General features: G+C 45.5%; 1 protein-coding gene; it reads right to left on the reverse strand.

Moving 5' to 3' along the window:
- Positions 1–24,884: 24,884 nt before the first annotated feature.
- Positions 24,885–25,985, reverse strand: GSTUM_00006618001 (uncharacterized protein; the record flags this gene model as incomplete). XM_002838821.2 has 4 exons in its annotated part: positions 24,885–25,252; positions 25,342–25,607; positions 25,692–25,795; positions 25,885–25,985. The coding sequence occupies 2 exons, from the start codon at positions 25,983–25,985 to the stop codon at positions 25,693–25,695; spliced, it is 204 nt and encodes a 67-aa protein (XP_002838867.1). The 3' UTR covers positions 24,885–25,252; positions 25,342–25,607; position 25,692.
- Between the last annotated feature and the right edge of the window lie 1,036 nt (positions 25,986–27,021).

Genomic DNA, 27,021 nt, shown 5'->3' on the forward strand with positions numbered 1-27,021 from the left:
TTGGCTTTCGACCAGAATAGAGTTCCGTGAATTTAGCCGTCGGAGGTGTGCGCACATGGTGGGGGTGCCTGGGCTGTATTGCATAAGGAGTAACGCGGACAAGGGGTGTAAGAGTTGCTGTCTTTTACTGTATTGTTAGCCCAGTAGGTTCGACACTCTATACAGTGCTCCCTTCTCTACATTTGCCTTTATATCGTCTCTGGACCTTTAGCGGCTCTGGTGGGGCCTATTCGACTTGCTAAGCTGGGAAATGACCGGCATTTATCGTGAAATCTCCACCACCTTTCTCTCCATATCCGTCACTTTCTCTCGACATTTGTAGTGCGTCTACTCGCATAACTACTGGTTTATCAGACCCGCTGCAATTCCACGGAAGATTATCAAGTCGCTCCCGGTGACTGCTAGCACAGTTACACAACTCTGGCAAAAAACACCCCCCCTCATCAGTTCCTGTGGGGTAACAACCAGGCTCTAACTTTCTAACCAAAAAAAAGGGCCCTCTTCTCACAAGGCTCACTATTTCTTGGTCTGGACCCCCCCTGACGAGGAAGGGTCGGGGAAACATATTCCAACCTAACCGGGGGTGGTAGGTTGGGATACTGCAAATGCTAAACAGCAAACCGTCCCATGCGATGATCCTTATTGGAGCGGCAGTACGACCAAGATAGAAGCCTAATGATTGTCTAATGGCTATGGGCCGCCCACTACAGTTGTTTCTCCCGCCCCATAATCCTTCTGCTCGCCGCCCTCCTTTATAAAGGAAAGGATTGGATGGAGAACGCATGTTACTTCCAGTAAATTTTCCCAAAGTTTAATCTACCAGAGCCAGCTTTGAATCTTGTTTTGATCTGGGAGGTCGAGGAGATGGACCATGCAATATTTGTACTGGTGCCATCCTGTCTGCTCGGCCTCGGGGATGAGCAACAGTTCCAGCCCTTCTGTACTGCTACACAGCTAACACCGAAAGCCAACACTTACATGTATGTAAGGTCTTTGGTAGTATAGTGGTTAGTATTTCCGCCTGTCAGTTAACTCTGAGCGCGGACGACCGGGGTTCAATTCCCCGCCAAAGAGTTCTTTTTTTTTTTTTTTTCATTGGTCTTCCAGCTGCGTTCGGATTACTTTCCGAGAGGGGCCTATCTTGCAGCACTTGTGAAGTCACACCACTAGGACAAACGCGTTTTCTCTAGACCTACATTCACATCGCGATTTCACAGGTGAACGGCAATAATGGCTATGGACGGCGCACACGGTGTTGCGGAGTACACATCCGTGGGGGACAAGTTGGGGTTATGCGCGCTGGGGTAGTCGATACAGTGAAGGCGGGGACTGGGGTACTGTACAGGGTTGTATAAGGCTTTGGAGGATCGGTGATACGGGCTAGATTGGATGGGGGATTTTTCGTTTTTTTCCCAGGATGTGGGAGGAGGGACACCGGGAGATTCTTTCAATATTATAGTCTACTCGAGTAATTTATTACCCTCGTTGCGCCAACCAGCACACAACTGATATCGGAAGGCCCTTGAGCCCACCGCTTGCGATCTCTCTCTTTTTCCTCTCTGCGGGTACTGGGGGGATAGCTAAATAAATTATCATATTGAAGTCAAAATATCGTGGATTGGAGGAAGTTTGATGACGCGCCGCCACACGGGAGTGAGGGGGTGGCGGTTTGGTGTGGCTACGGATATTGTGGCGTCGCCAGCTGTGACTCCTCTGTGTGGTTAAGTTACATTAAAGCCGCCGGAGTTCTCAGACGGGCTTGTAGTAGGCGGGGATGATCGCGAGGTAGTCTAACTTACCGTAAGAACTCGAATAATTGGACCCGGTCTCATGTCGTTGGGCTTTCCTCTCTCAGTAAGGTCAAGAAATATTTGTTTTTTTTTTTCTGTCTCGGAGGAGGGAAAGGGGCTACATTTTCGCAGTGTTTTTTACCCCCTTTCCTTACAAGGAAATTTCGGACGACATGAAACCGGGTCCAATTATTCGAGTTCCTACAGTAGTCCCTGCACGTCCTAAATTGTATTACAGAAATGGGAGCCGACTTGATAGCCCCTTGTCATACAAAATACAGTCACACCTTGGTATAGTGGATCTCTTTATATGGGAAACCTCGATATTACGAATTCGCACCCTGTTCCCACTTACTCGCATACAAATCGTTCTCTATAAGGAATTCCTGCCAAAACCTCGCGATAACGAACCAATTATCCGCAACCCTTGGCATTCATTATAACACAGCGCAGCTGTTAAACCAAGGGGTCAGACTATAAGGCCCTGTTCGGCACATCACAATAAAAATATATCACAATAAAAGTTGGAAATAGCATATATTCTAAAATAAATTTATAGTATATTTCGGAAATATAGGTGTTCGTTCGGACAAATTATATAAAATAAATATAGATGCCGAGACAATGCAAACCCTATTATTGTTGTAAAAGTAGGGTTAAAAACAGTATTTCTGTAATGATCCCTCCTTGGATAGTTAGTTCTTGGCGAAGGGGAACGATACTTCTCTTCTTCTTCAGTTTCTTTCCTTAGTCTTATGATACCACTAGGCCTCTGCCTATGTTACCGATAGTTCAAGACCTTTGTCTTCTATCAGGAATGCCTATCATAAGCTTTCTCTAACTCTTCTTTGTGAAGAGCTTTCCTCCGTCTAATGATAACTGTTGCAATAAAGATAAAATCGTAAAGGTTTTTTATATTTGTTAAAGTAATAAATAGAAAAAGTACTTAGAACAAAACATGAAGAGCCTATCCTCCTCGGCCGTACCGGCCTCCTTATATAGTACTCTTCCCGCTCTAACTTATGTGACCTAAAGTGGTCACATGCGCAAAACCCATGACCTCATAACGAGGTTATGTGCAAAACAAAAAATCATATGTGCAAGGCATACCTGCAAGGCACACTCACAAGGCACACTTGCTAGGTGCACGTCCTATGACTCATATTTGAGCCATTTGCGAAATATAATAAATCATAACATAATAAATCATATGACCTAAATGAGTCATTTGAAAACCTTTTCCGTGCCAAGCCATGTTCGTGACAATTTCAAAATAAAAACGCCTCATGTTACTATCTCAGTAGGACATTATACTTCATGAACAAGCAATATAAAGTAGTACAAACAACATAAATACCCTTCAGCAATTATGGACAATGTGTAACCGGTACGGGTACTCGGTTATTGGTTTTGTTTTATGTTTTGTTTTAAGTATCGCTTTGATACTTGGTTTGTTTTAAGTATCGTTTGATACTTGGTTTTGTTTTATGTTTTGTTTTAAGTATTGCTTTGATACTTGGTTTTGTTTTATGTTTTGTTTTAAGTATCGTTTTGATACTTAAGGAGTTTTACCAAAGAGTATCAATTGATACCTTTGATTAGTTTCATTCATGCTAGACATGAACAGATTTGTGTATTTAAAGACCGCCTGTTTCTACGATAGAAAAGGCAGACTTCGACAGACAGTATTTCAATATACTTGGTTGAACGGTTACTTCTTTGTTCCTCAGTACACCCTCGAAGCCTCCTTTAGTTCTCAGCTCTCGCCTCCACTCCGGAAGAGCAGGCCACCTGCCAACTATCGTATCAATTACTGATAACGTGAATAGCACCTTGCGAACACGTTACATTTTTTTAACCTCAGCAAGTGGTTAAGAATCTGTCCCCGGATTTAGGCCTGATCAACCTATCTATATCCATCTCAGAACGCTAGCGGAGAGAAGCGGCAGAATCACAGCACATTCGGCTTCATCTCAAACCCAAGATATAGTCTTTGATGACCAGGAGGGGGAAGCAAATCCCACGGCAAGACCTTACAAGAAAGAAACAACCCCGGTGCTCTGCTAAAGAGCGTGGGCGATCTTGCAAACACGGAATATACACAACCTCCAGGAGAATTCCCTTGTACTCCAGCAAAGAAGCCTTCCTTTGAACCTCCTATCGACCCCGAAGCCAGCAGCGAATCAGACATGGCTAGCACAGGAGGAGGGCCTTCTGGAAGAGGAAAATCTTGGGCTAGGCCTGAAGAAGAGGAGGTTCCCGCAGCATTTGAACCCCCTAAATTTAAACTCCACCTCCCAGCAAAGTTCACAGGAGAAGGAAAAGACCTCAAACCTGAAGCCTTTGAACGATGGGCGATGGAACTCTCACACTTCCTACTCTTACAGGGAAAAGATGTGGAAGATCCTACAACCGGACTTATCATTGGATCATTTTGTGAAGGAAAGGCAACCGACGCATACTACCAATGCTATAAGGATTTCGGCGGAAATGTAAGATTAAGAGGAACTACAGTTCTCGATTACCTGAAAGGACGATTCCAATCCTCTATAACCAATGACCTCCTATACAACAAATTCAACCAGCTCCAGCAAGTTAACGGAATGTACGTTAAGCGAATCACCGATGTGGCTACGGACCTGATGATGTACAAGGACTGAATGGAGAGAGGAGGTATCTCCAAATACATCCTGAAGCGACGATTCTACGACACTATGCACCCTACCCTCCGGCGAGAAGTAGAACCACTCGAGGAAGACGGCGATGATATTGCAGTAATAATTGCAAGAGCAGAACGAAATGACGCCATTCTCCATGAAACCAAGGCCTACAAAACACAGACGTCCTCTAGTAGGAATAGCCAGCCACGGCACAAAGCCTCCAGCAACTCTGAATACGATACCCCACCAGTTTTCAAGAAGAAAAAAAAAGTACTCCAAAGAATCAAGACGGCAGAAAGGAGAGTGTTTTGAATGTGGAAAAACAGGACACATGGCAAAGAACTGTCCAACGAAGAAAGGGAAAGGAAAGGCAATTAATCAAGAGGTATCGGCCAACAATATTGAAAGCGATAATACCCAATCCAGCAAATATGAAGAAATTCATATCGGATATATTGATGTAGAATGCAACAGTGTTGGACCCCTGGCTACATTCAAAGCACACACAGCTCTGAAAGGTAATATTCTGATCAATGGTAAAAAGGCTCGAGTCCTATTTGACACTGGCGCAATCGGAAGAGATATGATCAGTAATACCTTTGTCTCTGTCCATGGACTCCCAACTCGAGACCTTAACCAACCCATACAAGTCAATATGGCAGTAAAGGGATCACGATCCACAAGCCATAAAACCTGTAGTGCGACTATTCGACTTGGTTCTGCAGTCCTACCCCCCCAGGAAATGCTGGTTGGAAATTTAGCCAAATACGATGCCCTAATAGGTATGCCATTCCTGAACCTCCACAAAGCTATAATCAGGTCTGGGGAATCAACCATCGATTTCCCAGAGCAGAAGGTCAGAGTCTCATGCAAGCCAACAAGCGGAGAGTACCGAGCCGCAGTCTGTGAAACAACTGTCCAACGACTATTGGATGATTACTCTGATGTTTTCCCTGATCAAATACCCAAAGAACTACTGCCTATGAGAGAGGTGAACTACCACATTCGCCTCTGAGACCCTTCTAATCTCAAGAACCAACCCATCTACTCAATTTCTGACACATACAAAGGTCCACTGTGTGATTGGATCAACCAACAACAAAGAAGAGGAGTCATCTACTGGGCAGAAGCCCCAGGTGCCGCTCCTATGTTTCTTCAACCCAAAGCAGATGGCAAAAGAATCCGCCCCTTGGTTGACCTTAAGGTACGGAACGAAAATACAGTTATGGACAGCTCCGCTATCCCAAACCAAACCCAGATTCTAAATGCAGTTGGACGGGCTAGATTCCGAAGTAAGATTGACCTAAGCGATGCCTACTTCCAAACAAGGTTAGATCCAGAAAGCGAACGCTACAACAGTTTCAAAACACCCTTCGGAAGTTTCATTAGCTGAGTTATGTTACAAGGTAATATGAATGCGCCCGCCACCGTTATGCGAATTATGGAAAACCTCCTAAGCGAATACCTCCACCATTTTGTTTGGGTCTACATTGATGATATTCTCATCTTCTCGAATAGCGAAATAGAACATGCCTACCATATAGGTTTGGTTTGTACCAAACTACGGGAAGCTAAATTCTACACTAGCAGAAACAAATCAATCCTGTTTTCCGATAAACTCGATATACTATGACATGTTATAGATGATGAAGGAATACATGCAGCCCCTGGAAAAATAGCTTGTTTAACGGAATGGTCGACACCCCGGAATCAAAAGGAACTCATGCAATTCCTAGGACTAGTCAACTATATTGCCCAGTTCTTCCCATACCACGCCACTGTGACAGTGCTGCTTGCAGACCTTACTGGCAATGCAGAATTTGTCTGGACTCACACTCATGACCAAGCCTTTACCAACATCAAGGAGTTGATTAAAAACGCCAACATTATTCAACATATCGACTATAGTAAACCAGAACCGATATGGCTTATTACTGATGCATCGGATGTTGGAGTTGGAGCATGGGTTGGGCAAGGGGCCTCCCATGAAACGGCAAGACCGGCGGCATTACACAGCAGGAAGTTCATTAACTCACAGATGAACTATGCAACAACAGACAAGGAAGCCTTTGCTGTGATTGATGCTCTCACCACTTTCAACCACATCCTGATGGGCAATACCTTCACTATTGTTACCCACCACCAACCTCTCACTAATCTTAAAACAGAAAGAATACCTGGAAGAAGAAGAACAAGATGGATAGGTGAAATCAGCAAATACGATGCAAAAATCATCTATACCCCTGGACGAACAAACTATTTAGCTGATGCTCTCTCCCGCCTATATGAGAATCAAGACCTCACAGATCCTCCTCTTGTTTATGATCACACAAGACAAAGCGAAGACAGCCCTGACGACACCTCCTATGAACAAGAACCATCGATGGCTACCGCCAGCTCTGCCACTCCCTCCAATCCTTTCTCTTACACCATCTACGGCGCTCCTGGAACGGAACGTGGAAAGGACATTGACGAAGAATGGAAACACAATTGCACGCTCCGCAGCACACCTCCTCACCAACTTGAACAAAGCAGACTCCACTGGTCCTACTGTTACCACGACACCTGCCCTTTTCACCAGACTGAGATTAAGTTTAGAAACAGATACCAGCGACTGTACTATATGCCTGCTGATGATTCCAAAGACACCAACTTCGACACCGCAGAAGGAGCAGAAAAGATGATCGATGAAAATGAGTCAACCCAATCTCCTCATATCCTTAATCCTGCTCCAATACGATACCAAGGTCTTGAAGAACTCGAACAAGCAGCAGCCTACGTGGATGCAATATCCTATTTACACCCTCCACAGTCAGCCCCGCCATCCTCTCCTCCCATAATCGATTCACGACCACTATATAGTGGACCCTTATGAGTATACAACAATGAAACCATTGTCTCAGTCATACCTCCTACAATTCCCGAGCATCGTCGTCAACTCTATGAAATCTTTAAGGAAGAGGAAGGCCCTATCGAACCAACAAGAGGATCCCTAATCGAGGATGAACGAGATGTTAGATCAACCACAGAAGAATTAACCTCCTCTTTCTGAAGCCAAATGATAGCAGGATACCGCCATGACCCAATTTACTTCAAAGCCATGGATAGCTCCAGGCATGGAGACCTTGCCCCTTACAACATATCAAACGGAATGGTCTATACCAGCACCCGTTATGGTGAACATTGCCTATACATACCAAAAGGCCATATGTTCAATGGAATGACTATTAGAGAATATGTCATATCCGAGATTCACAACAAAGGACACCACAGTGCGGACAGCAACCTTTAATATGCTTCAGAATATGTTTACTAGCCTGAGATGCGCAAGGATTTCCGCGATTTCGTCAAACAATGTGAACTTTGCCAGGCAAACAAGGAGTGAACACAACTACCTGAAGGAAAAGCACAGACCCTCCAACTACCAAGTGAAATATTCGAATCATATGCCATTGATTTCGCAGGACCATTCAATAAATCCGCTGGATATGACACCATCTTGGTAGCTGTGGATTGATTCTCTGGATACACATGGCTCATACCAATGAAGCTTACCGATTCCTCCAAAGACACCTGAAATAACCTCCAACGATACCTGTTTACCCCCCATGGGTACCCCTTATCTATTGTCAGTGATGCTGATCCCCGCTTTACTGCCAGATTCTGGAAGCAAACTTTGACCTCTCTCGGAATAAACTACATATTGTGTAACGTGTTCGCAAGGTGCTAATCACGTTATCGGTAATAGATACGATAGTTGGCAGGTGGCCTGCTCTTCCCGAGAGGAGGTGAGAGCTGAGAACAAAAGGAGGCTTCGAGGGTGTCCTGAGGAACAAAGAAGTAACGGTTCAACCAAGTAAATTGAAATACTGTCAGTCGAACTCTGCCCTTTCTATCGTAGAAACAGGTGGTCTTTAAATACACAAATCTGTTCATGTCTCAACATGAACGAAACTAATCAAAGGTATCAATCGATACACTTTGGTAAAACTCCTTAAGTATCAAAGCGATACTTAAAATAAAACATAAAACAAAACCAAGTATCAAACGATACTTAAAACTAACCAAGTATCAAAGCGATACTTAAAACAAAACATAAAACAGAACCAAGTATCAAACAATACTTAAAACTAACCAAGTATCAAAGCGATACTTAAAACAAAACATAAAGCAAAACCAAGTATCAAAGCGATACTTAAAACAAAACATCAAACAAAACCAAGTATCAAACGATACTTAAAACTAACCAAGTATCAAAGCGATACTTAAAACAAAACATAAAACAAAACCAAGTATCAAACGATACTTAAAACTAACCAAGTATCAAAGCGATACTTAAAACAAAACATAAAACAAAACCAAGTATCAAAGCGATACTTAAAACAAAACATAAAACAAAACCAATAACCAAGTACCCGTACCGGTTACATTCCCCAAAACAAAACAACTGTTTAAACAAACAAAACCTAATAATCATCAAAAGCGGAGTCTGAGAAACTAAAGGCTTCAGGTTCTGCTAAAAACTCTTCATCGTAAGTGTCACACCAGGGACAAGAGGAAACTCTAAGGAAACACTTAGACTCGAAGAAATCTAAATCACAGTAGTCACGAATACCAGATTCGTGCTGTACATCAACCCAAGCATGATCGCAATCAGGACAGTAGTCTATCCAGAGGATTTCGAAGTAGTCTTCAAGTTGGATAACATCGCGGTTCAATAACAGTCCAACAATCTGTTGTCGCAGCCTCACATTGAGCTCCACATAGTTTGACATCATTATGGTATTCAGATGGTGATTGGTGACTAGATAAAGTCGTTGAGGGCCTGCTCCATAGCTTGATTCTCCTCATCGCTGCTCTCGAATTCCGACTCAAAGTATGGTGCCCAAAATCCATCTCTAGTTTAGCATTCTGTATGCCATCGCTCAGTTTCTGGCATCATGGGTGTCCAGCATATAGTGATGTAGTTTATAGTTGGGGGAAGGGATCCATTTGGCATATTGTCTTTCCACCATTCATTCACCATATCCATAGCGTACTCTAGTCCTTCCAGTGGTTCCCAACTGTTTTCGCTCGTGGGGTATCCTTTCCATTTGACTAAGAACTGATCATTTCCATGCCAAAGGCGGTGGTCTCGGATTTTTTCAACTTCCCATTCATCTTTCTTCTCAATGATGATAGGTGCGGGTCGAGAGTGGGTTCTTCCAGGGAACTTAGAGTCGTCATTTGGGTGGAATCGTTTGACAGCTGAGGCGTGGAATACTGCAGTATTGCGGCGGTACATGCATCCATCCATCTGGACAGTGTAGTTCTCTGTATGTTCGTCAAAGGATAAGACCTTGAAAGGTCCTCACCATCAGGGTTGCAGTTTCTTGCTGCGTCCAACATTGGTGATGAACATGTTTCCATGTACCATGAGCATATCACCTGGTAAAATAGGGACATGTTTGCGTCGTCGCTTCTGAGCAGTAGTGGTGCTTCGGAATCGAGCAGCCTTAACAGCTTGGAAAGCGTCATTCCGAATCGCTTGATGGTGGTTTAAGTGGTCATCGGAGGCAGGGACTGAGGAGTTCCTGAATAGAGTTGTAGGTAGGAGAGGGTATTGGCGGCCAAAGACTGCCTTGTATGGCGACATCCCCAAGGTTTCTGAAAATCCGGCATTGATATATGCAGCGAGTTCGACAAGGGCTGGTTCCCAGTTGGTTTGTCGTTCATTGATCATGTTTCTAATTCCGGTCTTAACTTCGCGGATTTTTCGTTCTTCTTGGCCATTAGTCTCATGGTGTCCTGGGGCAGCCATAATGTGGTTTATTCCGAGGGAGGTCAAGGTTTGCTTCCAGAATCTGGCGGTAAAGCGGGGATCAGCATCACTGACAATAGATAAGGGGTACCCGTGGGGGGTAAACAAGTATCGTTGGAGGTTATTCCAGGCGTCTTTGGAGGAATCGGTAACCTTCATTGGTATTAATCAGGTGTATCCGGAAAATCAATCCACAGCTACCAGGATGGTGTCATATCCGGCGGACTTGTTGAATGGTCCTGCGAAATCGATGGCATAGGATTCAAATATTTCACATGGTAGTTGGAGGGTCTGACCTTTTTCTTCAGGAAGTTGTGTTCGCTCCTTGTTTGCCTGACAGAGTTTGCATTGCTTGACAAAATCGCGGAAGTCCTTTCGCATTTCAGGCTAGTAAACATATTCTGAGGCATATTGGAGGTTGCGATCCGCACTATGGTGTCCTTTGTTGTGGATTTCGGTAATAACATATTCTCTAATAGTCATTCCATTGAACATATGGCCTTTCGGGATGTATAGGCAATGTTTACCATAATGGGTGCTAGTGTAGACCATACCATTGGATATGTTGTAGGGGGCGAGGTCTCCATGCCTGGAGCTAGCCATGGCTTTGAAGTAAATCGGGTCATGGCAGTATCCTGTTATCATTTGGCATCGGAAGGAGGAGGTTAATTCTTCTGCAGTTGATCTAACATCTGGTTCATCCTCGATTAGGGATCCTCTTGTCGGTTCGATAGGGGTTTCCTCTTCCTCAATGGTTTCATAGAGTTGTCGACGGTGTTCGGGAATAGTAGGGGGTATGACCGAGACAATGGTTTCATTGTTGTATACTCGTAAGGGTCCACTATACAGTGGTCGTGAATCAATTATGGGGGGAGAGGATGGCGGGGCTGACTGTGGGGGATATAGATAGGATATTGCATCCACGTAGGCTGCTGCTTGTTCGAGTTCTTCAAGACCTTGGTATCGTGTTGGAACAGGATTAAGGGTATGAGGAGGTTCGGTCGATTCATCTTCATCGATCATCTCTTCTACTCCTTCTACGGTGTCGAAGCTGGTGTTATTGGAATCGTCAACAGGCATATAGTAGAGTCGCTGGTATCTGTTGCCGAACTTGATCTCAGTCTGGTGAAAAGGACTGGTGTCATGATAACAGTGGGACCAGTGGAGTCTGCTTTGTTCAAGTTCGTGTAGAGGTGTGCTGCGGAGCGTGCAATTGTCTTTCCATTCTTCATCAATGTCCTTTCCTCATTCTGTTCCGGCAGCACTGTACATGGTGTAAGAGAAAGGGTTGGAGGCAGTGGCACAGCTGGTGGTAGCCATTGATGGTTCTTGTTCATAGGAGGTGTCGTCAGGGCTGTCCTCGCTTTGTCTTGTGGGTCGTGAACAAGAGGAGGGATTGCGAGGTCTTGATTCTCATATAGGCGGGAGAGCGCATCAGCTAAATAGTTTGTTCTTCCAGGGGTATAGATGATTTTTGCATCGCATTTGCTGATTTCACCTATCCATCTTGTTCTTCTTCTTCCAGGTATTCTTTCTGTTTTAAGATTAGTGAGAGGTTGGTGGTCGGTAACAATAGTGAAGGTATTGCCCATGAGGATGTGGTTGAAAGCGGCGAGGGCATCAATCACAGCAAGGGCTTCTTTGTCTGTTGTTCCATAGTTCATCTCTGAATTAGTGAACTTTCTGCTGTGTAAAGCGGCCGGTCTTGCCGTTTCATGGGAGGCTCCTTGTCCAACCCATGCTCCAACTCCCACATCCGATGCATCAGTAATCAGCCATATTGGTTCTGGTCTGCTGTAGTCGATAGGTTGTATAACGTTGGCGTTTTTTATCAATTCCTTGATGTTGGTAAAGGCTTGGTCATGGGTGTGGGTCCAGACAAATTCTGCATTGCCGGTAAGGTCTGTGAGTGGCGCTGTCACAGTGGCATGGTGTGGTAGGAACTGGGCAATATAGTTGACTAGTCCTAGGAATCGCATGAGTTCCTTTTGATTCCGGGGTGTCGACCATTCCGTTAAACAGGCTATTTTTCCTGGGGCTGCATGTATTCCTTCATCATCTATAACATGTCCTAGAATATCGAGTCTGTCGGCAAACAGGATTGATTTGTTTCTGCTAGCGTAGAATTTAGCTTCCCTAAGTTTGGTACAAACCAAACCTATGTGGTAGGCGTGTTCTGTTGCGGTATTCGAGAAGATGAGAATATCATCAATGTAGACCCAAACAAAATGGTGGAGGTATTCGCTCAGGAGATTTTCCATAATTTGCATAAAGGTGGCGGGCGCATTCATATTACCTTGTAACATAACTCGGCTAATGAAACTTCCGAAGGGTATTTTGAAACTGTTGTATCGTTCGCTTTCTGGATCTAACCTTGTTTGGAAGTATGCATCGCTTAGGTCAATCTTACTTCAGAATCTAGCCCGTCCAACTGCATTTAGAATCTGGGTTTGGTTTGGGATAGCGGAGCTGTCCATGACTTTGTTTTCGTTCCGTAGTTTAAGGTCAACCAAGGGGCGGATTCTTTTGCCATCTGCTTTGGGTTGAACAAATATGGGAGCGGCACCTGGGGCTTCTGCCTGGTAGATGACTCCTCTTCTTTGTTGTTGGTTTATCCAATCACAAAGTGGGCTTTTGTATGCGTCCGGAATAGAGTAAGTAGGTTGGTTCTTGAGATTGGAGGGGTCTCGGAGGCGAATGTGGTAGTTCACTTCTCTCATAGGCGGTAGTTCTTCGGGTATTTGATCAGGGAAAATATCAGAGTATTCATCCAATAGTTTTTGGGTAGTTGCTTCACAGACTGCGGCTCGGTATTCTCCGCTTGTTGGCTTGCATGAGACTCTGACCTTCTGATCTGGGAAATCGATGGTTGATTCCCCAAACCTGATTATAGCTTTGTGGCGGTTCAAGAATGCCATGCCTATTAGGGCATCGTATTTGGCTAAGTTTCCAACCAGCATTGCCTGGGGGGGTAGGACTGCAGAGCCAAGTCGAATGGTCGCACTACAGGTTTTATGGCTTGTGGATCGTGATCCTTTTACTGCATTATTGACTGGTATGGGTTGGTTAAGGTCTCGAGTTGGGACTCCATGGACAGAGACAAAGGCATTACTGATCATATCTCGTCCGATTGCGCCAGTGTCGAATAGGACTCGAGCCCTTTTGTCATTGATCAGGATAATACCTTCCAGGGCGGTGTGTGCTTTGAATGTAGCCGGAGGTCGAACACTGTTGCATTCCACATCGATATACCCGATATGGATCTCTTCATATTCCCTGGATTGGGTATTATCGCTTTCCACATTGTTGGTTGATGCCTCTTGCTTAATTTCCTTTCCTTTCCCTTTCTTCGTTGGACAGTTCTTTGCCATGTGTCCTGTTTTTCCACATTCAAAACACTCTCCTTTCTGCCGTCTTGATTCTTTGGAGTATTTTGTTTTCCTTTTGAAAACCTGTGGGGTATCTTCTTCAGAGTTGTTGTAGGCTTTGTGTCGTGGCTGGCTATTCCTACTAGAGGATGTCTGTGTTTTGTAGGCCTTGGTTTCATGGAGAACGGCGTCATTTCGTTCTGCTCTTGCAATTATTACTGCAATATCATCGCCATCTTCCTCGAGTGGTTCTACTTCTCTCCGGAGTGTAGGGTGCATAGCGTCGTAGAATCGTCGCTTCAGGATGTATTTGGAGATACTTCCTCTCTCCATTCGGTCCTTGTACATCATCAGGTCCGTAGCCACATCGGTGATTCGCTTAACGTGCATTCCGTTAACTTGCTGGAGCTGGTTGAATTTGTTGTAAAGGAGGTCGTTGGTTATAGAGGATTGGAATCGTCCTTTCAGGTAATCGAGAACTGTAGTTCCTCTTAATCTTACATTTCCGCCGAAATCCTTATAGCATTGGTAGTATGCGTCGGTTGCCTTTCCTTCGCAAAATGATCCAATGATAAGTCCGGTTGTAGCATCTTCCACATCTTTTCCTTGTAAGAGTAGGAAGTGTGAGAGTTCCATCGCCCATCGTTCAAAGGCTTCAGGTTTGAGGTCTTTTCCTTCTCCTGTGAACTTTGCTGGGAGGTGGAGTTTAAATTTAGGGGGTTCAAATGCTGCGGGAACCTCCTCTTCTGCAGGCCTAGCCCGAGATTTTCCTCCTCCAGAAGGCCCTCCTCCTGTGCTAGCCATGTCTGATTCGCTGCTGGCTTCGGGGTCGATTGGAGGTTCAAAGGAAGGCTTTGTTGCTGGAGTAGAAGGGAATTCTCCTGGAGGTTGTGTGTCTTCCGTGTTTGCAGGATTGCCGGGCTCTTTAGCAGAGCGCCGGGGTTGTTTCTGTTTTGTAAGGTCTTGCCGTGGGATTTGCTTCCCACTCCTGGTCGTCAAAGACTCTATCTTGGGTTTGAGACGAAGCCGAACGTGCCGTGATTCTGCCACTTCTCTCTGCTAGCGTTCTGGTGGATATCGATAGGTTGATCAGGCCTAAATCCGGGGACAGGTTCTTAACCACTTGCTGAGATTAAAGAAATGTTACGTGTTCGCAAGGTGCTAATCACATTATCGGTAATAGATACAATAGTTGGCAGGTGGCCTGCTCTTCCAGAGAGGAGGCGAGAGCTGAGAACAAAAGGAGGCTTCGAGGGTGTCCTGAGGAACAAAGAAGTAACCGTTCAACCAAGTATATTGAAATACTGTCGGTCGAAGTCTGCCCTTTCTATCGTAGAAACAGGCGGTCTTTAAATACACAAATCTGTTCATGTCTCAACATGAACGAAACTAATCAAAGGTATCAATCGATACACTTTGGTAAAACTCCTTAAGTATCAAAGCGATACTTAAAATAAAACATAAAACAAAACCAAGTATCAAACGATACTTAAAACTAACCAAGTATCAAAGCGATACTTAAAACAAAACATAAAACAAAACCAAGTATCAAACGATACTTAAAACTAACCAAGTATCAAAGCGATACTTAAAACAAAACATAAAACAAAACCAAGTATCAAACGATACTTAAAACTAACCAAGTATCAAAGCGATACTTAAAACAAAACATAAAACAAAACCAAGTATTAAATGATACTTAAAACTAACCAAGTATCAAAGCGATACTTAAAACAAAACATAAAACAAAACCAAGTATCAAAGCGATACTTAAAACAAAACATAAAACAAAACCAATAACCAAGTACCCGTACCGGTTACATATTGGCTGCCCCTGGACACCATGTGACTAATGGTCAAGCAGAACAAAAAATCCGCCAAGTTAATACCGGAATTAGGAACCTAATCAATGAACGACAAACCAACTGGGAACCAGCCCTTGTTGAACTGGCCGCATATATCAATGCCGGATTTTCAGATACCTTGGGAATGTCACCATACAAGTCAGTCTTTAGCCGTCAATACCCCCTCCTACCTACAACACTATTTAAGCACTCCTCAGTCTCTGCCTCTGATGACCATCTAAACCGCCACCAAGCAATTCGGAACGATGCCTTCCAAGCTGTTAAGGCTGCCCGATTCCGAAGCACCACTACTACCCAGAAACGACGACGCAAACATGTCTCCATCTCACCAGGAGACATGCTCATGGTACATGGTAACATGTTCATTACCAATGTCGGACGCAGCAAGAAATTGCAACCCCGGTGGCGAGGACCTGTCAAAGTCATATCCTTTAACGAGCATTCAGAAAACTACACTGTTCAGATGGATGGACGCATGTCCTGTTGCAATACTGCAGTTTTCCATGCCTCTGCTGTCAAACGATTCCACCCAAATGACGGGTCCAAGTTCCCTGGAAGAACCCACTCTCGACCCGCACCTATCATCATTGAGAAGAAAGATGAATGGGAAGTTGAAGAAATCCGAGACCACCGCCTTTGGCATGGAAATGATCAGTTCCTAGTCAAATGGAAAGGATATCCGACGAGTGAGAACAGCTGGGAACCACTAGAAGGACTAGAGCACGCCATGGATATGGTAAACGAATGGTGGAAAAACAACATGCCAAACGAATCCCTCCCCCCAACGATCAATTATATCACCATGTGCTGGACACCTACAATGCCAGAAACTGAGCAATAGCATGCAGAACTCGAAGCTAGAGATGGATTTTGGGCACCATACTTTGAGTCGGAATTCGAAAGCAGTGATGAGGAGAATCAAGCTATGGAGCAGGCTCTCGACAACTTTATCTAGTCACCAATCACCATCCGAATACCATAACGATGTCAAACTATGTGGAGCTCAATGTGAGGCTGCGACAACAGATTGTTGGACTGTTGTTGAACCGCGATGCTATCCAACTTGAAGACTATTTTGAAATCCTCTGGATAGATTACTGTCCTGATTGCGATCACGCTTGGGTTGATGTACAACACGAATCTGGTATTCGTGACTACTGTGATTTACATTTCTTTGAGTCTAAGTGTTTCCTTAGGGTTTCTTCCTGCCCCTGGTGTGATACTTATGATGAAGAATTTCTTGCAGAAACTGAAGCCATGAGTTTCTCGGAATCCGCTTTTGATGATTATTAGGTTTTGTTTGTTTAAACAGTTGTTTTGTTTTGGGGAATGTAACTGGTACGGGTACTCGGTTATTGGTTTTGTTTTATGTTTTGTTTTAAGTATCGCTTTGATACTTGGTTTGTTTTAAGTATCGTTTGATACTTGGTTTTGTTTTATGTTTTGTTTTATGTATCGCTTTGATACTTGATTTTGTTTTATTTTTTGTTTTAAGTATCGCTTTGATACTTGGTTTGTTTTAAGTATCGTTTGATACTTGGTTTTGTTTTATGTTTTGTTTTAAGTATCGCTTTGATACTTGATTTTGTTTTATGTTTTGTTTTAAGTATCGCTTTGATACTTGGTTTGTTTTAAGTATTGTTTGATACTTGGTTTTGTTTTATGTTTTGTTTTAAGTATCATTTTGATACTTAAGGAGTTTTACCAAAGAGTATCAATTGATACCTTTGATTAGTTTCCTTCATGCTAGACATGAACAGATTTGTGTATTTAAAGACCGCCTGTTTCTACGATAGAAAAGGCAGACTTCAACAGACAGTATTTCAATATACTTGGTTGAACGGTTACTTCTTTGTTCCTCAGTACACCCTCGAAGCCTCCTTTAGTTCTCAGCTCTCGCCTCCTCTCTGGAAGAGCAGGCCACCTGCCAACTATCGTATCAATTACCGATAACGTGAATAGCACCTTGCGAACACGTTACACAATGGTCTATGGGCCGAGAACTGTGAGGAATTTCAGGTTAAAGTTGAATTGATTATTTATTACAATAATATTATTATATAAATAATTCCTTACATATCTATTTTATCATATAATAATATTGTCTCTTGACTCTTATTTCTAGCCCTTAACTTATATACTATATTCTCATATTTATGCTATAAAAATATACATTGAAATAAAAATATATCATAATATTTTTGGATATGCCGAACACACCCCTATATAAAAAGTTTTAATTGCCAAAATTTATACTATAAAAGTCACTTTTATGCTATAAAAATGGCACGCCGAACAGGGCCTAAAAAATAAAAAAAAATAAAAAAAACAGGAAAAAGCAAAACTCTAAGCTCAATCCCACCTCCCAGTTACGAGTAGTGAGAGTCAAAGCTCATCTAGGAGTAGCGGAGGGCGGGCCCCTTGCCCCCGGGGGCTCATCGGGGGGGGCGGTAACCCTTGGTTTGAGCAGGCAAGAAATGCATGATCCCAACTCACCCCAAACTCATAGATTCGCAACTCTATTTATTTGCATTTTGTAGAAGGAAAATACCCATCCTCTCCTCCCCATATCACCCGTTGCTACCCCACCCTACAGCGCGTTAGCCGTACAACCAGAAATACTCCCCTCACCGCGTTACACAGAACAGCCTCGGTCTAGCGCCCGGTGCGGCTATTGGTGCAAATTCTTATGACACGTGCGGTCAGGCGTGCACGACGGCCACAAGGGCCTTTGTTCCTTCCTTCGTCGAATCAGAGTTGTGTTGGAGTGGCTTTTACTCGACGAGGTTAGGGATGGGATTCTCGGCGGACCTGATAGGAATCAGTGTGAAATTTGTTGCGCTAATTTTCAGTACCATTTTGTAAAGGTCAAAGGCTACATTTGGAGGAGGTTGACAAGCACCCCTTCCGTGTTGTGGGTTTCCCCGGCTCTCTTTGTCCATTCTAGCGATTCCATACTCTTTCGTTGTGGGGAGAGATCTCCGGTGCAGCCTCGCCACTCCTTGTCCATAAACGAAAGAGTTTTCCCCCAGAGCCAATGACCCGCAGTTGGGAACAGAGGTGGGAGCTCCCACAAGGTATATGAACGCCGCACACAGGGTGATCTGGAAGATAAAAGCCCGTATCTTCTGGATCCGCGCCTACCCAGAGCCACTGACGGAGGTGCCCGGGATTTAGCGGTGTGGCGGGGTTGATAAATGCCAGAACCATTGTCCGAGCTCGCAAGAGTCTGAAGAAATGTTAGTTGGGAATGGTGGGTTTCCGGCTGTATGATGTTCTCCAGCCTAGGTGTCGGATCTCATTCTCCAGGTTTGTTTTGTAGTCACGGTCACAAACGCTCACTCGAACCCGGTTGCCAGCGCTCGGAAAGACATTCTGACCGGCAGCAATTTGACATGCTTGATCGTGGGGGGTGCGAGAGGTGGCACACGGAATACCAATCGTCGCTGCATGACCATGGTAATTATTCCGAGAGATGTATCCTATCCTTAATATGCATGCTAAGCGATCGAACCGATGATTTGTACTGGTTATGGATTCAATCACTCCCTGCCCGACAAACCCGTAAACCAGAAGACTATCTGCATTACCGCCAGAATAAGGGCTCTCGGCAGGATCGAAATTATCATACTCGAGTAGGAAAGCTGTCCCAGAATATTTCCCAACACCAAACCAAAGTCTGGAGAACCATCCTCCAAATTCTCAATATGCAACACTCTTCCTCGGGTCCTCCTGTGCCCACACTCAAGAATGGGGGAAATGGATAAGTGTCAACTAGATTTGGAGGCGCGCAACGCGCTGTAACCTACCTAATACTAGTACGAAGTAGCATAAGGCAGAACAAAAGTACGGCTTTTCTAGGCTATACAATACATTGCTGCACACTCTGGGATCTAGTGGATAGTTGTCCGATCTCGCCTCTTACTCGAGGATAATATTGGCAGTGAAGCATTTTTGTCAGCATCCCCCCCACAGATCTAATATCTGCTTACGATAACCTAGAAGGCCGATAACTAACGACTGATCGCTTGATACGGGATTGAACTGTCACCTATTTCCAGTATGTGGTTTCCCGGGAAAATATAGTTTGGCTGCAGCGATCACAGTCTAGATATTGACACACCGGGAGGGGGTGGTGTTCTAGGGTTCTGTTCCAAACCCCGATAATTTCTAAATTCTACTTCATCTATAAACATTTTCTGCAGCCCCAAGGCCCCCAAGAGTAAGGTACATGAAAGGAAAAATCCCATCATAATACCCAAAACGCCTAGAATACATGCTTGCGTTGTCATCAGACACGGAAGAGTGCTCTAAGCCAGCGCTTTAACGGTAGCGCTAAACACGATAGCCCTTCCCGCAGCCGCAACTATCCTTCTTCTCCTTCTTCTCCTTCTTCTCCTCGCATTTCTCACACTGCTTGTCCTGGTCGCACTTCTCGCACTCCTCACACTTCTCGACTTTCTCTTTGTCCTCGCATTTCTTGTAATCATCCTCCTCCTTGCAAAGGCTGTAGTCCTTTGCGGCCGCCTTCTTGTCCTTCTTGTGCTCGTCCTCGTGGTACTTCTTGTTTAGGTCGCGGCAGTAGCCGTAGCATTTGTCGTACTTGCACCCCTTATCGAATCCTATCCGCCCATCCACACATCAGCCAACGCTAAATCAACCGAGAGGGGGGAATAAGGAAATACCGTATCCCTCCTCATAGCAGCATTCCTCATCATGGACCTTTTCATCCTTAGACTCATCGCACTCATTGCACTCCTTGCATTCCTCCTTCTTATCCTTCTCCTTCTCCTTCTTGTAGAGCTCGTCGTCCTTCTCCTCATACTTTTTGGCATAACTGTCATTCTTTTGCTTATGCTTGTCGCTCTCGTACTTCTTGTGTTCCTCGCCCTCGCCCTTGCCGTAACCACCCCCGCCGTAGCCGTAGCCCTTGCCGTAGCCACCGCCGCCACCCTTGCCTTTGCCGTAATCGTCGTCGTCGTGCCCATAGCCCTTTCCGTACGAGACGTCCTTGTCGTGGTGGCAGCTCTTGTCGTCCCAGTGGTCCGGGTGGTAGTAGTGATGGGCCTCCTTGTCATGGTGGCCGTAGCTCTCAACATGGCCGCCTTTTTCAGGAGCTGGGGCGGGCGCAGCGCTCGCAGTGAGAGCGCTCAAGGCGATGAGAAGGAGAGCTGAAGCGTGCATTTTGGAACGAATGGGGCTGTTGTAATGAGCGGGTGTGATGGTGATAAAGAAGGTAGTGTATGATATCGGAATGGGAAGTGAACTTGAGCGGCGAGGATGGGGTTTTATAGGAGGTTGTATCAAACTGTATGTCGTTTGATACCTCAGCAAGTGGGTGATGGAAGGCCCACCGCTTGGTACCCTCCGCCTTCAATCGCTATTCCTCGAACCATCCATTGGTAGTCTCTGCCCTATGCTGAGCACATCTCCATCAGCTTTACAACAAACTCCACAGCCAAGCCTACAACCGGACCACAGTCCCAGCCATCGTGTATTCCTCCTCCGCCGGCCCCTCCAACCCGACTGGCAGCCGCAACCCATCCATCCTTTAGCGAGTGATGGCTAGCTATTATCTCATTCTTGAGAAAAATATCTGCTCAACAATTCCGGGGAATGACAAGGGGCGCGGTAACAGGGTCTTCTCAAGAGTGAAAGGGAATTGTTCGGGAGGATTTGATTCGCCCTCATGTGGTATGAGAGATGTTCATCGACATTTATACCCGGTTGTGACATAACCTCTGCCATTGCTACAGAATTAGCCGATCCCGAAGGTGGAGACTAGGTTCTAGCAGCGGGCACCTTTATCTCTGTTAGGTTCGAAGTCCGTTCAGGCTTTACTCCGGCTATGTTACGGGTACGATTCGGCGTGACTGACGCCTCCGAGACGGATACCTAGCTTAAGTTAGTCTTTGACGGGGAGGTGAAATTTCTCGGTCTTATTACCTCGCTAGAAATATTGGAAACCTATCCCGATCCTAACGGTGCCTTAGTGCGAATAGAGTATAGCTCAGGAAACGCACAAACGGATAGCTTAAATAGCGAAGCCAAGCGCTAGGCCCAACATCCGTGCGTGGGAAAGAAATCCGGGGTATCTTGTCCTACCGAGTCTGGAACCCACTTTCCTTCCCGGGTGCCGTACTCGAGTAGAAAATGGTAGGATGGAAAACGCTTGATGGCCGGATGAGGGAGCGAATCAATGATCGACTCGCACGAAAGGAACAAGATGCGCAACGGAGGACGCCATTAAAGAGCGCTGTTGCACTATCTGATAGTTTGTGTGAATTTTATTAAGAATCTGATGATATAAGACCCAAATAAGGCTAGGGGAGAGGAAATGGGGATTTCTGGGGTGAAACCTTTAAGGGGCTCCTGCTTGGATACATGTGGGTGGGGATGGGATATGTAGCGATGGGCTCCAACTCTTTCCCCAGGGGGAGGACTTTTCCAGCGGCGCAACCTGTCTCCCAACTACCCCACATTATCTTGCAGATCCTTCCTCCTGCACTTCGTCTAGTAATCGAGAAAAGCCCTAGTTCGCCTCGGGGAATCGCGTCTCTATAGAACGGAACTTGTGGGAGATGGCCACGGAATGCGAGGGCAGCAGCTGTGGGGTGCGAGTGAAGACAAAAACGCTTCCTAATACCTCATGAATACCGATTAGCGGTAGGATACAGCAACATCTTTTTTGGTAACTGTTTCCCGATATGCCTGTATGGAGATTGTAAACCATTGTCGCGAATTGCTTCTCTGAAAAGCGAGAAAGAGGGCGTAAGTGCAGCGTTCTCAAGGCCCAGTAATACTTGGAAGGGTGTGGAAACTTTACCGGTGTGGCTGCACGGTGCCGCACACGACGGTGCTTGACGGAGAAACAGCTAAGTGATTCAGAATAAGCATGTATAAGTGGTCCCCCTAAAACCAAGCCAAACTCAACCCACGCGTCCTGAAGAAAGCCATAGTCGTATTATAGGTCCTCCCAATCAAAAACCATGGCTTATATGGGTATCCCGATGCGGTAGGGTGGGTACTGGAGTAAATATAGATCTTGCGGGGATTGAGGAATATGCAATATCTACAACCCGAGTAGTTAGCTGAAAGGTTGCCCGTGCCGGGTCCCGATAATGCATGCACTATATCATAGACCAGTGTGGGGCAGTGTGGGGTATGATAGCTTCTCCGCCGGAGAAGAACACGGTTTTGTGCCCCCGAGAAGATGGTAGCCTCCACGCTCCTGGACCCCCTGCCTCCGCCATTCTCCCTCAAAGAACCCATTCGATCCCGCTGTCGATAAAACAAAACCTATAATTCAATTCAACGATCGATCGATAAGGTGGGAAATCTACTCTCAAGCGCCGCTCTTCAGGTCTCGCTCTTCAGGTCTCTCTCTCATCGCAACGGTACGCTCCTGTAGTATCGCTTGTGTTTGTTTACTCTTCTATCTACTAATGCCATTTGCTATAGTTCTATTCCCGGTCGGACACCATGGTCTGGGAGAATACAGTATAGCGGCACAGGTCATTCTAATAATAACTACAACCACGGCAACACCATCAATAGCAGTTCCCATTACAATGAGGGGGGGACGGACTCGTGTGGGCACTTCACGGAAAATTTTCATTCCCCATACTCGTACACAACTGCGTATGAGGAGCACTAGGGCTGGATTTTGGAGAGAGCCGAGGAAACGTGTACTTGCGTTACCGAACATCCAGAGTATTATGGCTGGTTAGAAAAGAACAGGTCTGGTATCCTCTGGTTATCGGCAGATCCGGGTTGCCGTAGATCCGCCATCGCTTCCTCCCCCGCAACTCATCTTAAAGTCTGAGTGGATGCCATTTTTTCCAATTTATTCATTAATAGCGACGGCGAGGAAGATTGAAGCAAAACATTTGCGCTTTGCGCAATACCCCATCAACCTTTTGTGGAGAAAAGCTCCCTTTGCAGATACGCCAAGCAAGCCTCTAAGGTTAAAGGCAAACGGTTTACTACTGAGGTGGATGCACTATGGGATATTTTGATTATGATGGTAGCGAAGATTGAACCTTGTCCACAGGAAACGACGATCCGATTGAAAGGTGAGGCCGGAGTTAACCCGATTACTGCTGATGTTATCCGGTTCACAGGTGCTCACCAAGAGGTTTGAATTAGCCTGGGTAAACTATGGAGGTCTGGAATATTCGCTCGATCGCCCCGTATCGTCTCCAGATAGGACACTACCCCAGGTTTCTCCCGTCCTTGACATCTTGAAGAATAGTGCGCCCGGCTCCAGACCGCAATTCATTCTCATCCCCCCCTACCGTGCAAGTTTAGCTTGACGGACTTCTACCCTTTGATTTGGAAGGACGCTGAAAGGTTTGTGCGAACTTTTTGTTTGTATTAGTGGTTTTGGGATCGACCCGGTTCACCAAACCACGAGGGAGTTCCTGATTAAAGGGACATTGGCCCGTCAGAGGGATTACCAGAATACCCCACGTTCCCAGATTTCCGCTTCACGATAGCCGACATTTTCTTCTCCCGCCCTCCCCTAGTAAACTCGAAAAAGACCAGACAGTCATTGATACATCCGGGGCTGTTGTACTGGAGGCGATCAGCAGTTATTCTGAGATGCTCTATGCAGTTCCCAATTATGCCGTCCCCCATTGTGCAGACCGCTTTAGAGGTTCACAGGATCATCAGATAGAGCAATTAGAGCTTCCGCTGTAATATGGAAAAGTGTATTAAAAGATTTCTAACAGAAGTTTCGTTCATCTGACGGTAGTTGAGGGGCTATTGGTGTAAGGCGGGGATGTCAATACCGGACCCAAATATTGTAGTACTCCCTTGAATATAAGTTTTTGAAGGAACAGAGAGGATACAGCAATGATCCAGAGGAACATCAATCCCTATATAGGTGGGATGAGGTATAACACTGACCTCATTCTAGCATTCCCCGAGAGGCAGCAAGGGGTTACAGATTGCCACATCCTATCCGGCTAGAAAACCCATCGGAGGTCTGTACAAGCCCGGTTAGCCGACCTTGTCCGTCCAGGACCCAGCACTCTTGTCCTAGATAGCCAATTGGCGAATCAGAGTGTATGATATACCAACATTCGCAGTCAACACTCAAATATACAGCTAGCACAGAAATAGATTAAATATCTCTAGTGGCTGGTGGGGTCGGTTCTGGTCGGCCCATTACATTTGTGAGCTCGAGGCAATAGTGATTTTTGGTATTCATGTGCCCTTCTCTTCCTCATGACGGTTTTCCTCAGAAATGGGTATTAGGATGCAAGAAGTCGGGGGAGTTGACTCTCGGTGGTTTTTTGACATTTCTGTTAGCCCTGTATGATATATTCATTATTAGACCTGCTAACTGCATTTTCCTGTGAGACTCAGGAATGAACTAACAATTTCGCTGGAGCGTCACCATGCCCCCTGACAGGGTAGCAAGCAAAGTTACAAGTTGGCGACCCTGGGCAAAGATATATGGAGATAGGCTCTGCGGCCCTGACCATCTCTGCCCTCGCTATGCTGCCTGAGCATCCATGTCATCCAGTGGTGACTGGTGGGGGGGGGGGCGGGACCAGAAGCGTTGGATATTATCCTCCGCCGGAGATGCTGGATTCCGGCCGACATGCTCAGGTTATTGATTTGCTTGGTCGGGTAAGGGTTTCCGAGATGCACCTCGGAATAGCACATCCACGTAGGGAAAACAAGTATCCACCGGAAGAAAATCATGTTCCTAGAGGGCCTAGCGGGTGACCATCAAAGGGATGGAACGGGGACTATGCTGATGCGAAAAACAGTGGATTTCTTTAGCTTGTACTCCTTTTGTTAGGAAGGGAGAACGCAAAGAAGGGGGTATGTGTGGTAACGAACGGATAAGTGTGGTGCGCCACAATAGGGTAGAAGAATGACTTCGTTTTGACCTAGATGCCCCTGACTTTACCATTTAGTTTATGGATAGTTATTTGTGTTGGGCGACACTTTGGAGAGAAAGTTGCATGACAAGAAAAGGAGCAAACCCCCCTGCTCCCTGCAAAATTGTTTCCCGGGGGTCACAGTTTTTCCGTCGTGTTACCAATCCTCCTCTCATTTCGTTAGGGCAGTTTCGCCATTTTCGTCGTTCTCCTTTTAAAAAGTCCCTGTTTAAAGTTCCCAGGCCTGGTTTATCATCCGTACCCTAGCAACCACAAACCCCTCTATCAACCCCGTGAATATTCTCGAACCTTAAGATCCTTGGTTTGCCCCTCGTGATCCTGCTCTCCCTCCCCCCGTCATGTGCCGACAATCCCGGCACAATCGAGAAATCTCAGGTAGCCAGGAAGCGATTCTGTCCTTTTGTTCTGAGCCGGGGCCCTTACAGCTGGTAAACATTCTTATTCTTGTGGAAAAGCTGAGGTTTTCGGGGGAGGCACCTACCCATATCCAGAGTGTTCTGCGGGAGTTCGCTGTGCTCCGTCGCAATACCCTCTCGCGCTCCACCAATACCGTTCCACTGAATTCCAGGTGAGATATAACATAAAAAGAGAAAAAATGTATCCAGCACCAGAAAAGCTGAGTGTAGGGTGGTGAGCTCTTGTTTAAAAGGATTCCGTGTAGCCGGAAGTGCTGATTAATGAGCTTCCGCATATGTTCACAAGCGGGATCCCGTGACTGACTTCTAGGGGTCCGGGGGGTGGTTGGACAGGTATCCCAAACATGGAGCTCTAGTATGATAGCATACGGGGAGGATTATGTGTAGGAGGTTGTTGTTGAGGAGTAACCACGAGGGGTCTTGGATATCCTTCATGGAAATGCCGTGCGACGGCCGCACAATCACAAATAGAGGTTGGAGGCTTTCTATGGAGGAATTCACAATTTGGAAAATCACCTCATCTCTCCTCAATTAAGATTTGGAGTCTCCTTCGTACCTGCCCACTTGACGACATCTCGTAAATTGACAGTAAGTCCCGGTTCCCGCAACCAGTGGCTCATTACGCAGGACCGAGTGACATCTCATGTCGGCATTAGCTTTAGTTGTGTAAATGGAAAGACTAGTTGGCATGGCAACTGTATATTCCGCTATGCATTGAGATACTCTAAATTGGCTCATAACTGCTTGACGACAATGAAAAACCCCGGGGATCATTATTGCGGGGGGAGTGGGGGCTGGACGGAGTGGGGCTGGATTCTAGTTACCTGACTAGCAAGAAATTTCCCTGTCGATCATGATTCAAGAATATTCTACAGTGGGAGTTTCACGGTGCACGGCTGTGTCGTTTCGACGAATTTTGTTAACTGTCGGCACTATATTGACAACTTTCGAGGAAGACGCGGACTCAATATCCAGTGGATATTGACGACGCACTTGAGTGAGAACAGAGAGAGCGGAAGGTAAAAATTGAAGGCTGACGTGATAGACTTAAAAAAAACCGTAAAGTGTAGGTGCATAAACATGGGTAAAACATTAAAACCTTCCAAAACCCAGATTACATGACGGCACGCATAATCCTTGATCATTGTGATGAAGGTTAACGGGATAGCATATGGCAAAGCATAGACGTACCCATTCGCATT

This window comes from Tuber melanosporum, assembly GCF_000151645.1.
Source record: "Tuber melanosporum whole genome shotgun sequence assembly, scaffold_29, strain Mel28".
Taxonomy (NCBI): Eukaryota; Fungi; Ascomycota; class Pezizomycetes; order Pezizales; family Tuberaceae; genus Tuber; species Tuber melanosporum.